The sequence below is a fragment of the Poecilia latipinna genome, unplaced genomic scaffold, assembly GCF_001443285.1.
Source record: "Poecilia latipinna isolate Pla-1442-1.1 unplaced genomic scaffold, P_latipinna-1.0 Scaffold1024, whole genome shotgun sequence".
NCBI classification, from domain to species: domain Eukaryota; kingdom Metazoa; phylum Chordata; class Actinopteri; order Cyprinodontiformes; family Poeciliidae; genus Poecilia; species Poecilia latipinna.
Window position 1 is genome coordinate 87,495 of NW_015113640.1, and position 13,163 is coordinate 100,657.

A 13,163-nucleotide genomic window follows, 5' to 3' on the forward strand; every position below is an offset into this window, starting at 1 on the left:
CATTTTTGTCTGTGTATTTGTACTTTTACTTAAGTACATTTTTTGAGTACTTTCTCCACCACTGGTGTAAGGGCACAATGTTCAGAACAATAAGCTAAATACGGGTCACGTTCAGCTAGGGAAACCTTAACATTGTGCGTACCTTGGCAGGTTTTCCCATCACCTGTGAATCCTGGTGGACAGGATCCACAGACGAAGGAGCCCAGAGTGTTGCTGCAGCTCACTGCAGCGAAGCACGGCTGGGACAGACACTCGTCTACATCTTCCCTGCATGTTCGTCCTGACAATGAATGAAACGTTACAGAAACTCATAACGTTCAAAACCACCAACCATACATGCATGCTATTCACTTATCAATATCCTAAAACCAAGACCTCTTTCACTAGTAGTAAACACTTTCTTTAAATTATTTTTATTTCAAGTAGCTCAATGTGTTTCACATTTGTTTTAATAAGTTTCTAGCTGATGTAAGATAAAAATATGTTTTTCTGTAAATTAAAATAAAAGTCAATGAGTTACTTGTGTCTAATGCTAAAGTTTTGTATGAAACCTGGACAGTAAACTGACCTACCAGATAGAGATGTTTGTTTTTTCTAAGTGTGTTGTTTTCATGTTTTTAATGTTTTTATTATTAAAAAATTAACAGGTTTACTGTGAGAAATGCAAATGTTTGATTTTTTTAACGATTTCAACCATTTTAGATGTATTTAATAATGTTTTAATATTTTCTAATACTATACAAACAAAGAAGTATGAATAAAGAGAGCAGTTCTTCCTTTCATCACTTCTTAATTTGAGCTAGCGATGAAACGATTAATCATGAGGAATCAACTATTGAAATAATCGTCAACTAATTTAGTAACTGAGTATTCACTGACTCAAAAAATGGCCATTAGCTTAAAGAGCAAAATACTCAGAGTGGTAAAAAAATGTACATTTTGCATACAAGACAAAGAAGAACAAAACATTTTAGCTTGTTGCTCTTGGGGGCCCCCTGGTGGCATGGAGACCCTAACCAACAGCTTAACTCGCACATGCTTTGGGCCGACTCTGTTTTCTACAAATGAAGTGTTCACTAAAGGAACGCTATATTATTGCATTTTAGGCAATAAAATGTTACATTTCCTCTTGATAAAATGAATTGTTTATTTGCATAAATTTCATGTATTTCCAATTTTGCATAAAAGGCTTAAATACAAAATCTGCAGCATCTGACCATTATTTCTATCCGCTTAAATGAATAATTGATTGAATAATCTATGTTAGTTGGACCAAACGGGCCCAGCTCCTCCTACCCGTCATTCCAGGAGGGCAGATGCAGGAAAAGGAGTTGGGTTGGTCCACGCAGCGGCCCAGCCTGCAGGGGTTCGGCTTGCAGTCGTCTACGTCCACCTCACACCGCCGACCCGTGAACCCATCAGGACAGACGCAGATGTACTCGCCGCTTCCGACCGGGGAGTTCACATTGGTGATGCAGGACGCCGCATTGAGACAATCGCAGGACTGCACAGAAACCTGAGGGCAAAATTAAATCTGTTTTCTTTGTCTTTCTGCTGCTGGATTAGATATTTAGATCCATCTGTGACAAACTTGGTCCCACAAATGCAAGAAGAGAAGAAAAAGTATTTTAAAAAGAATAATTTTACCCATCCGTTTCAATTAATACAGAGAAAGATTAGTTATGTATAACATAACTAATAATAAATGCATGACAAAATCATGCATTTATTTTATTTATTTAACAATAAATAAACATTTTTTTCACCACTTATGTTCAGATAACCATATTTATTTTACTGTGAAAACCAGTGTAGTGTTCAATTATACTTTTTTTTATTAATAGTTGGCAAGGAATATAGATACAGAAACATAACGGACATAAATTAAAAGTATATAAATGTGCCACATCTTTATTTTAATACAGTTTTATAAAGATCATATAAATTATTAAATAAGACTACAAACCGTAGAATTTAAAAAGCTAAAATTAGTTGTAAATTTATTTTAAATAATACAGATTTTCACATTTGACTTTGAAATTTTGTAAATTTTAACATTTCTGTATCTAAATTTTAACATTAATTTACTTTTTTTTCTATTTTTGTCACAACTTTTCACAAGTAATTATCACTATTAAGAGTCTGATATGTAGGCTCTGCCAAAAAAATATTATTTTTATTTTTTATGTGCAGTTGAAAAAAAAAATGCAAATCCTTATTTTCTCTGATTTTGATTTTTTTTTTTTTTTGGGGGGGGGGGGGATTCTTTCTGCCTCTCCTTTAAATTTATAAAATTAAATTATGTACAGTTAACACCCTCTAGTGGTAGGAAGTTGAAACAATTCTTAGGAAATATTTGTTTAATTTAGGACTAATTTATTAATACTGGATTATTATTTATTATGTTCCAGATTTTCTTCATGAGGTGAAACATATTTATTTATTTATTTATTTATTTATTTATTTACAACTGGGTAAATAATAAAATAGTTTGTCGATTTGCCTGCAGGACAATCTCACCTGGACCGAGGCGTGCATCTCCGCGCTGCAGGCATCAGTGACAGTAAACTGGAACGTGTGGGTGTCTGTGGGTTTAGAGGTCGCCTTCCACACCAGGAGTCCAGCTGAAGAGAGCGAAGCCCCTTTTGGACCCGACACCAGGCTGAAAAGAACCATGGAGCCTTCAGGGTCCTGAGCCTGTAGCTGGTAGATGAAACTTTCCTCCTGGAAGGAGCGGAGAGGCATCTGTGGTGGCTGGAACAACGGAGGCTCGTTTTCTGGATGAAAAACAAGAAACAACTCAAATATGGAAGGTGAATTTTAAAGGAATTTGGTTTAGAAATTTTCGGCATGTTTTGAAAATATGTTTATTCATACAGAACTCGGTGTAAGGAAGCGTATTTCCACTACTTTGATGGAAAAAAAAAACTTGTATGTCATAATTATATTTATGAGATAGCTAAATCATAGCTATGATTATGATTTAGCTGTCATAACCATAATTAGCTAGATCAATTCAGCTAATGATTTAGTTAAATTTATGATAGCTAAAAAATTTGATATCGTAATTATGACTTAGCTATCTCATACTTCTGATAGCCAAATCATAATTATGAGGCAGTTAAGTTAAAAGTATGAGATGATATCTCATATATGAGATCTAAGTCCTAAGAGTGAGATACATTTTTTTCATCAGAGTGGTGGAAATGTCCTCCATAAACTCTGCCATCAGCAGATTATTCAGTAACGTCTGTGAGATTTTGTCATGTTTCTAAGCCCTGGTTGACCTAGTTTGAGCTTCAGAGGTAAAAGTTAGCCAAAAAGTGTAACAATGAGATCCGCAGCCTTAACATCAGCGCCGAAGGACAGATGTGACTTCAATCAGCTCTGAGCTGCTGACAAATCATCCAAACTGCCTCCGGTGAGCATCAGCCGTCTGGTGGAGGACATGGCTGAGCTGGGAGGTGCTCAGGTGCGATTAGAGACACGGTCCAATTGCTCTGAGAGGAAAATAAGGTAGCACTTTGGGTTTTCATACACACTGTGTTTTACATGTGGTTTTCTGCTTTGTCAAAATCCAGCTTTTTAAAAAAGTTCCTCTGCTTTTTTTCCGTTTTTGTTGGGTTCACCCCTCCCATTCCACTAGGGGGCTCTGCAGTGTGTTTATATTAGTTCAAATGACTTGAAGTAAAACCGGAAGTTACTTGACGGCGAACCGGAAGCGTTTTAAATCGCGTTTAGATGCAATTAGTGAGCTTCTTATTTGCGTTTTTGAGTATTGCTCAACGTGGTGAGTTGATGTTGAATGTTGTAAGCTTCAGGGAAATATGTCTGTTTTGTTCTAAATATCGGTTTTGGAAAATTAGCTTTAAGCTAATGGAAATGTTAGCGGTTCCGTGGGTTATTTTGTACATTGGCAGCTAATTAGTTCAATGTTCGCTATTTTTTATTGGACAGTGGGGTTTAATGCTAATGTTTTATTATTCTACAAAATGTTCATGCAGTAAACTACATGCCTTATTAGTTAAATCAAGCGTAATTTGTGATAATATGCTTATATGGTTTACATTAAATGTCTAAACCTGTGTTTTAAGTTTGTGTTTATTTGAATATTATACAAACTAATCATTGCAATTTTGTTTTTACTTTGCTTACAGTTTGCACCAGGATAAAGAATGACAAAAAGAACAAGAAATAACTTATATTCTTTGAAACACAGGTAGAATATTATCTTTGCACATTTTTTTGTACATGATTAATCTTTAATCTCCCAAGCATATTTAACCTAAAACAAAAACACTCAAATTGTAAAACCATCTGCAAATTTACAAGATACAAAATCTTATAAACATTATTGAAGGCCTCGTCTTTCTAAGAACTTCCTCTGCTTTCATGCATTGTTATGCAACTATTCTCCGCTCTTAGAGTCTAATTACACCGATTCAAACAGGTGTAAGTCATTTCTTGCACATACTCTCAACTTTGGACCATGTGTGTTTGGAAAGGTCCGGACGGCAAGTGAAGCAAGGATTGCTGGGATTGGACTCTCCTTCATTGTAGCACAAATCCCCAATGATGCAGGTCTTCTCCTGGTGAAAAATCATTTAAATTATCATTATGAATACATAATCTGTTGAGGATACCACAGAAACATTTAAGTATATTGCATTTTTAGTATGTCTGGTTGGTGCCAGGACAACATGCCTCATTTACACTGAGTAATGGATCAGTAGGCTTGTCGCAATAACCCAATTAATCGCATTGTAAACTAAAATTGCCCCAATTATTTGCATGATCTCTTTTCTTTTTCTACCAAAACTTGGATTACAAAAGTCTGGTCTCAATTAGCTGTTCTTTGAAGGACAGTTTTGTTAAGAGAGACTTAATGATTAATTTTATTTGTTGTTTCTGTTGTTTTCTTTATTTTTTTTAATATATTTAAAATGTCTTCCAGTTCCAGTGTCAAATATTAATTAGAATTTAATGTTTATTGGTATTTGCATTGTTATGACAATACCATTATATTCCTTGAAAATGGTATCAAAACAACAATATCGTTTATCATGATAACTTCTGCGTCAATTTATCGTCCAGTAAAATCCTGACTTTCCTGCCAAATTAACTAAAGTTTGATTAAACTGGACCATACTGGTGTTAATGCACCTTCAAGTTTAGTTTCTCTGTTTAATCTTAAGCACAAAACAAACCGGCGAAAATAATATTTGATTGTCTCCAACTTTCTGCTCCAGCTCCGTTACGCTACATCCTTAAAAACCCTCCATCACCGACCGAAACAGACCCGAGGAGATTAAAGCTGCAGCTGCGTCACGGTTAAAGGATTAGGAAGAAAGATGTCTCACCCTGAGGGTGCACATGATTTCTGTGTCGAGGCTGCAGATCTGACAGCCTCCGTCATACAGAGTCAGGATCTTGGCGTTGCTGTAGCTGTAGCCGTCGTTTGAAACCTGCCATCAGCAGAAGTTTGATTACTGCGGCGCATCAAAACCCCAAACACAAACAGAGTCATGGAAAAGTTGTAGTGTCCATGTCAGAGCTGTATTTACGACACCCAGCTGCAGTAACAGGGCGGGTATTGATTTCTTAATGGTAAAACACATAAACAGATGATTTTACTGAAGAGTTACCAATTTATTTTTGAACAGAGTGCTTCAGTTGTGACTAACTTTGATCTGCCAGTGCGTAACGGCTCGGTTTGTCACCGTGTCTGCAGGACCCTGGTTGTCCTCCAGGGGGAGCCGGCACTCAAGACCTGTTTCATTCAGAAAAGTAGCCTGAACAAACCAAGGAGAAACCGTGACCGACTCCCCGTCTTCAATCTTGATTAAAACAGAGAAGCAGGAAAATAAGGGACAGAAAAAAGGACAATAAAAGCCAGAGTTTAATAGTTTAATGTATTAAATGCAAAATGAGGACAGACAAGATGAAGTACCTTTTCTTTAACAAACTCACACTTGAGCTGGCTGGAGTCCTTGAAACCATGACCAGAGACCTGGATGGTGGAGCAGTCTTCCTGACGGATGTTGCACAGACCTTCCTTCCTCAACTTGGTGATTTCTGGAATCTGGTCTTTACAAAATTAGCATAAGGTCAGCTAAGGCCTGAAAACTGGCTAAGAGCAGAGTAGCCACTGCTTTAACTGTTACTGCATCCTCAGCTATTTACATTCATAAAAGCATTTTTGGTTTCATAGATGTTAAGGGGGATCTATTATTCAAAATTGACACCATTCATGTTCTTGTCCTTCCATTTGGATCTGAACTGCTTCTAAAAAAAGTCCAATATTTAAAAAAAGCTACCCAGCTATTTATTGGCAACAAGTTAAAATAGGGCTGGACGATTGGGCAGAAAAATGTATCATGATATCAATAATTATTGATAAATCTTTTGTTTAAAATATCTGAAAATACTGCCAAGCTGGTGGTGTGACCTTTCCTGTTTTATCAATTTTCTCTCAAGGTCATTTTCTTTTTAAGCAGCTGAGGTGCTATGGCGAAACATTCTGCTACTGTTACTCAGTAGATTGTTGCTAGGTAACCAAAGAGTGAGTGAGTTGCTAGGTAACCAAAGAGTGAGTGAGTTGCTTCCACCAACCTTGCCTAGCTGGTCGTGAGTCTTTCCTCTGCCTACATTTCCCAGAATGCTGTGCGGTTCTGGATAGAAGTTCACTAAAATTACTGAATATTTCTAACTAATTAATATTGATAATGTGTCAATCGCCATATAGGTTTTTACTGATTAATTGCCAGAGCCATACTGGAAAATTAGCCGGTAAGATTTTGTGTTTTTCAGTGCAGTCTGCCACCTAGTAACCCAACCGGAGATCCAGCAAGTTTGGTCAGCTTGTTTTACCGCTAGTACAATGACTGCCAGAAAATACAAGTGTTTTGTTGCAAATTGCAAAGATGTACGGTTGTATAATTGTGCATCTGTTTGCAGCCCTTTTCAAGTAAGCCTCAGAGGTGCTAAAACAGCTCATTCTGAAAGGATCCCAGGCTAAAATCTCATTATCCAGGAATGATTTTGTGCAAAAATCATAGACCTCTCCTAAGGGGTTCAACGAAGCCTAATAGTTCACCTTTAAAATCTGTGTTTTTTGGCATAATCTCTCGGGTTTTGTGTCTGTTGTGTGTTTTACCCGTCAGCTCGCTGCAGTCATGTGAACCGAACCCAGGGAAGCAGACGCAGCCCAACTCAGAGCATTGGCCGTTCCCGTTGCACAGGTCCGGACACCTCAGGGTGGACGCCGCATCCCGGTGCTCCTCCCACCTCCTCCACTCCTCCACCAGCTTTCGCTCGCACTCGTTCTCCAGCAGCGGCAAGGTGGCGTTCAGCCACGACGGCTCGTCTTTCAGCTGCAGGTCGGCGACACACATGGCCACCGCTCGGCTGACTGTTGAACCCACTAACAGGAGCCGGCAGCCGACGGCGACACTCGAGTTTCCCACTGCACGCTCACACTGAGCCTGAGCCTGCTGCTGAGTTAGACCAGCAGGAGTCGGCCATCTTGGGAGTCCGTCTGGCTGAACCGAGAACTCATGATCCTCTGGGAAAAAGTATGAGAAGCTCTCCGGATGTGGGGAACTTTCACTGCGACCAGAAGTGAGCTGTGTTTTTTTATTTTCTTTCTGTAGCTCCACTGAACTGATGTATTTAGCTGTGACATCCAGAGCGGGGATAAAAGTCAGAAAATTGACAAGTCTGTGATTGGAGCAGCTGGATCCAGATCTGAGAGATGGTTTCAGGTGATCTGCTTGGCAGTTGCAGTACGTGTGGATGTTTGGTGTGTTCACAACAGCTGGCATGGAGTCAAACAAGCTGCTGCCTGCAGGGAGTCTGAAAGAAACACAGAAGAAGTCAAAGAGTTTAATCCAGAAACTACGGGGACAGAAAGGATTTTTCAGGAAAATATTCCACCTTCAAGACAAGAAGCTTCACATCTCAAGCTATAGAAAAAACAGAAGATGTACTCTAACCTACTATATTGTGGAGAATTAGCTTTCTCTAATATGCATTTTCATGTTTTTCTTGTTTATAGTTGCAGAAATTCAGCAACTAATTTTAGTTTTGCAAGAATTGAGTTTGCAAATCAGTGTTTGACCACAAAACCTACTTTTACATCTATGATTTTCAAATATAACATTAATGTGCTGCCCCTGATTAAATACATTTGAACTGAATCAAATTGAATTAAATTGTAAAACAAAACATGTTTCATCAGCAGACTTACAACCTGTCCCTCCAGAAGTTTTTAGATTATTTTTCCTTAACTAAAACTTTTCCAGAATTTGCACATAGAAAAAAAAGATGAGAAAAAAACAAGCAGACAGATTGGACATTAATTAACATTTTAATTATTTGAAGAATTTAAATTGCTTGATTTTTGTTACTTGTCATGTATAACAGGAAAGTAGAACATACTGCACCAAATATGCACTTTTTAATATTTCCAAGCTGAATTTTGGAACATTTTCAGTCCAAAATCTTTAAAATAATTTTAAAATAGTCCTCTATGTTATGGAAACAGAATCTGTCGCAAATGTCAGCATCATTTCATTGGCTAGCTGCAGCAGGCGGCCATATTTGATTCTAGTGCTTCTTCTTCTGGTTTTTACCAGATATCCAAAGTGCTTAGATGACTACTAGTGATTTAAAGGTGGCGCAGGGTGGTGGATGGTTCTTCAGTGATATTTACCTTCAGAAAAGCTGAAATATCCATTTAAAATCTCACACATACAGAACAAAGGAGAACTTCCTCACCTAATGAAAACTAATGAGCTCCTGAGCGTATTTAGCTTAACCTGTGGATCAGTTAACAGAAATTATGATTCTTAAAACACAGCTGAAACCCACCGACCTCCACTCAGATATGAAATCCTGCAGCTGCTCCAGCACAGCGCCCCCTGCTGAGTGGAAATCATTGTCCGGCCGTCCATCATACGTCCCACACAGACCCAATGTGTGATTCTGGTCTGAACTGGGAGCCCTCAGAGTCAGACTCATTCCCCAGTCAGAGACATCTGCACGAACAAATGCTCCAGAGGAAAACATGATCTGCAAAGAGTTTCAGACGATCAATCAATCAAATTTTATTTGTATAGCACATTTCAGCAGCAAGGCATTTCAAAGTGCTTTACATAATTAAAATAAACACAGCATGTGACATTGAATAAACAGTGAGAAAGAGAAAGACATTTTGAAAAAGATTAAGAGATAAAAACATTAAAACCTGCACCTCTTTTAGGACTTCAGTTAAATGTCGTTTAACTGGGGCTCTAACCCTCTGGGACTTTAGTCAAAAACACCGTTTGACAAGGACTCCAACCTCTAGGTTTTTAGTTGAAATGCCGTCAACTGGGACTCTAAACCCCGTAGGACTTTAGTTAAATGTCATTTAACAAGGATTCTTACACCCCTAGATATAGATTCGTTGAACTAGGACGTTTTCCAGGAGGGCTTTACATAGGCAGTGTGGAAGAGAAATAAAAAGAAGTTAATAACTAGATGAAAACTAAAGATAAAAACATTAAAAACATCAAAGACATCAAAACCCGCAATTTAGCCATAAGCAACTCTAAACAGGTGGGTTTTAAGTCTAGATTTAAAGGCACTCAGTGTTTCAGCTGTTTTACAGTTTTCTGGAAGTTTGTTCCAAATCTGTGAATATTGCACAATAGAGCCCCTTTAAAACATGTTAGAAATTATACAAAAGTAGATTTCCAGTATTATTCATGATGAAATGCGGCTGCTGTTGACTCACAGTGACTTTGCGTCCTTGGTAGGACTCACTGATCCGAAAGCCGCTCTTTACTCGTTTAGCGTTTCTGCTCTTCACAGATAGACGGGGCTTCGTCTCGCCCATCTCGCCCTCACACATGTCGAAGGCGACAACGTCGCCGCCGTCCCACGCCACAAATCCACACACGCAGGAGGCGGCGTGCACCAGGCTGCCACATTCCCACTGGCGGACATGGACCTCAAAGGGCCGAACGTCACTCTTGTAAAGAACAAAGGTGCCTATTTGATAATTCTCATAGTATCTGGGAAAACAACAAGATTTGTTTTCAGCAAACTGTACTAACAATGCAAACAACAATACTATGAAATCATTGTAATTATTACAATAGATGGTTAAAATTAAGTACCTGCCATCAAAAGTGATCATGTGGGGATCTGTGAAGGAGTAGCAATAAGCTGGGGGAACATCAGCAATGGTTATCTGGAAATATAGAGTCATTTTTATTCCTTCATTTAAAGGTTATTTGTTTAATTATTTAATTTAACCTTTGTTTTTACGGTTTATCGCACCGTGAATTGGGTTGCTAGATAACAGGCTAAATACTAAAAAAAACAATAACTTATATTTAAGAAAATGGCTAGATGTTTTTCTTTTAGTCACTCTTCTAATTTGAACTAGTTCTTGAATTTCAGATATAATTCAAATTAGGTCTGATAAAACTTGTTAAACAAGCAAGTAAATTTATAAACACTGCAACAGAAATTTGACTCAATTAAATAAGCACATAAGAATAGCAATTAAGAAAAGATAATAAGATAGTAATAAACAAGTAATAATAAACTGGATTTAAGATTAGAAATGCAAACTAAATGGATTCAAAGCTCGATGTGTTCACCTGAACAGATTCTGGCGAGTATCCGTTCCAGAGAAAGTTCTGCGTGACGACAGGTTTCACAGAGATCTGACTGATCCGTTCACCGTCTTTGATAAAGTCCGTGTTGGGACTGAAGTGGACCAGAACCCGGCTACAGACCTGGCCACTGCAGCGACCCTGAGATAAATCCACTTTACAAGATGACAGAGACAAATCTGCACCCAGCAAATCCTCATCTGTGGAAAAAGGATGCAATGTTGGTTTGAAAAGATTTAAAAGGCTTAAAACTGTTTAAGAAACAGGCTAATTCTGCAACCGGAATTGTGTTAGGGCGAACATGGGAAGAAATCAGATTTTTATAAACTGAAAATGTGCAAAAATGTTTTATTTCTTCAACTAACAAAATGTTAAAGAGTTAAAATGCATTTGCACCTCTGGTATGGAGGCACAAAAGGCTCTAAAATACAGTGAATGGTTCTTTTTCTGCAGTAGCGTGATAGCAACTTTCAGCTAATTTAAGTTAATTTATTTAGTGAGTTTAAAAAAATCCCATGCTAAGAAATGAAGCCTTTTTCAAATTCACTTCACTTAAGTTGATCAAACTGTCCACAAACATTTCCTTGCTTCATGTTAAACATAATATGAAGCAGAGCTCATTTTCTCTTATCCACTCTTCAAAATGGAAAAGAGAGGAGCACATATTGATCAAATACAAGATGAGGGTTCGTCTTTGTAAGTCAGGAAATGGCGTGCGCCAAAAATACATAAATCCATTCACATACAATTTGCTGTTCTAATTTATTACGATTCAGAATCGGTATAAAATGTCCCAAAATTGATTTTGAAAAATAAAACAAATCCACTGAGCCTTCATAAATTCATACAACCAACCCTCCACTTTTTTGCACTAATAATTGGGAGTTTGTTGCAGATGTTTCCCAAACTTTTAAAAAACTTTCTTACTTGTACTAAACAGCTGCCTCAGCCTTAATTAATGTCAGATTAAAGTCCATGATCTATACGGCGAGTAATAAAAAGAGTCACATTTACCTTCATAAATAAGCACAAATATTTCCAGATTAGTACCACAAACACTTTGATTTTTATTGCAAAAAATCACAAAATCCTGGAGGGACTGAAAAGATGTTCAATATTTAATTTTAAGGATTCATTTACATTTTAACAGTTTGTGATCAGGTTTTATCAATACATTCTGGCACAACCGGCCCTTTAAGAGCATTCATGATCTTGACTTGGCCCAAATCGAAAATGAGTTAAACCCTGACCTATAGCCGTTAGTTTTTTGGTCCTTACCTTCACTGCTTGTGCTGAGCTGCAGAGATAAAACACACTTCTCTGCAGAAGAGAAGGAACCGTCCGGACATGGAACCGGAACCGAGCTCTCAACCAGAAGCCGATGCTGCCTCCCGTTCTCAGACACTCGGCTAACTTCTGGTTTTAACTGTACAAAGGAGTTTTTAAAAGAGAAAACAGCAAGCTTTTTAGGATGGACCAACATATTTGATTTATTAAAAATATCAACAGGAGATTTTAAAATTATGTTACTTATCGTTACCTAAATCATTTTTTTTGCCAAAAGTGATTTTAGCAAAAATTGACTTGGGCCATTATTTTAGCAAGATGACTAAATGTAGTTAATAGATTATGTAGTTAAAATATACTTTGCATTCTGATTCATCATGTTATCTATGAACATACGGAATAAGAGACGTATACCTTTATTCCAGCGAAAAACTCCTGACTTTCCACGGGAGTGCCTCGAATATCTGGTGACTCCAACAAGAAACTGGAGCTGGAGCAGTAAATCTAACAAACAGGTAGAAACACAGTCATTTCAGTAAAATGTATTTTGTTAAGCATCTTAATCATATTAGCATCATTCGTGTTTTTTGGCGCTGATTGGCTGGACACCCAACAACACAAGATAAGGACGATGGATTCAGCAGTAGTGCCAAAATGGTTTCCATTTATTAAGGAATATTTGGTGTTTGAACAATTTCAGCCATAAGTGATGAAGATGGAGTAAACGCAGCCCGGAGTCTCACCCTGTCCCCCAGTCGGAGGTTGAAGCCATCCAGCTCAATGAGGGCGGATGTGTGGATGGTGGCCTCCTGTCTGAGCTCCTCCTTCCTGCCCTCAGGTGAGAGGCGTGACCAGGCCACCACAAAGCCCACAGAGCTGCTGGAGCTGCTGTCAAAGCTGCACCTCAGGTATACGGTGTGACCTTTCACCTCTGAGACAATCACAGGCACAGAGGGAGCGGGAGGTGGCTCAGCTGGGAACAGAGAGAAACAAGAAAATTACTGGGAGTGACAGTACAAACTACAGTTACTGAGTGCAGTAATCAGTAACTGTACAGTTGGATCCAACTATGTATCCATCTGAATATTTGGATACCATGTATTCATGGTATCTAACTAATGAATACATGGTATCTAACTAATGAATACATGGTATCTAACTAATGAATACATGGTATCTAACTAATGAATACATGGTATCTAACTAATG

The 13,163-nt window shown here is 38.0% G+C and overlaps 1 protein-coding gene and 1 long non-coding RNA gene across 3 annotated transcripts in view; one reads left to right on the plus strand and one right to left on the minus strand.

Annotated features, from left to right (window-relative positions):
- vwde (von Willebrand factor D and EGF domains) overlaps positions 1-13,163 on the minus strand; it is a 35,016-nt gene that overhangs the window by 13,081 nt on the left and 8,772 nt on the right. For both annotated transcript variants that reach the window (XM_015051032.1, XM_015051030.1), the window contains exons 5-19: positions 12,698-12,927; positions 12,369-12,458; positions 11,946-12,093; positions 10,653-10,867; positions 10,164-10,237; positions 9,779-10,058; positions 8,876-9,072; positions 7,157-7,854; positions 5,951-6,087; positions 5,685-5,837; positions 5,361-5,465; positions 4,475-4,589; positions 2,521-2,777; positions 1,297-1,516; positions 143-280 (exon numbers count right to left, since the gene is read on the minus strand). In XM_015051032.1, coding sequence (XP_014906518.1) covers positions 143-280; positions 1,297-1,516; positions 2,521-2,777; positions 4,475-4,589; positions 5,361-5,465; positions 5,685-5,837; positions 5,951-6,087; positions 7,157-7,854; positions 8,876-9,072; positions 9,779-10,058; positions 10,164-10,237; positions 10,653-10,867; positions 11,946-12,093; positions 12,369-12,458; positions 12,698-12,927 — 3,057 coding nt within the window. The remainder of the gene's footprint in view (positions 1-142; positions 281-1,296; positions 1,517-2,520; positions 2,778-4,474; positions 4,590-5,360; positions 5,466-5,684; positions 5,838-5,950; positions 6,088-7,156; positions 7,855-8,875; positions 9,073-9,778; positions 10,059-10,163; positions 10,238-10,652; positions 10,868-11,945; positions 12,094-12,368; positions 12,459-12,697; positions 12,928-13,163) is intronic.
- On the plus strand, positions 3,590-7,249 carry LOC106958880 (uncharacterized). Its single transcript, XR_001427239.1, has 3 exons — positions 3,590-3,790; positions 4,158-4,219; positions 7,164-7,249. It is a non-coding gene; the product is annotated as an uncharacterized LOC106958880 (long non-coding RNA).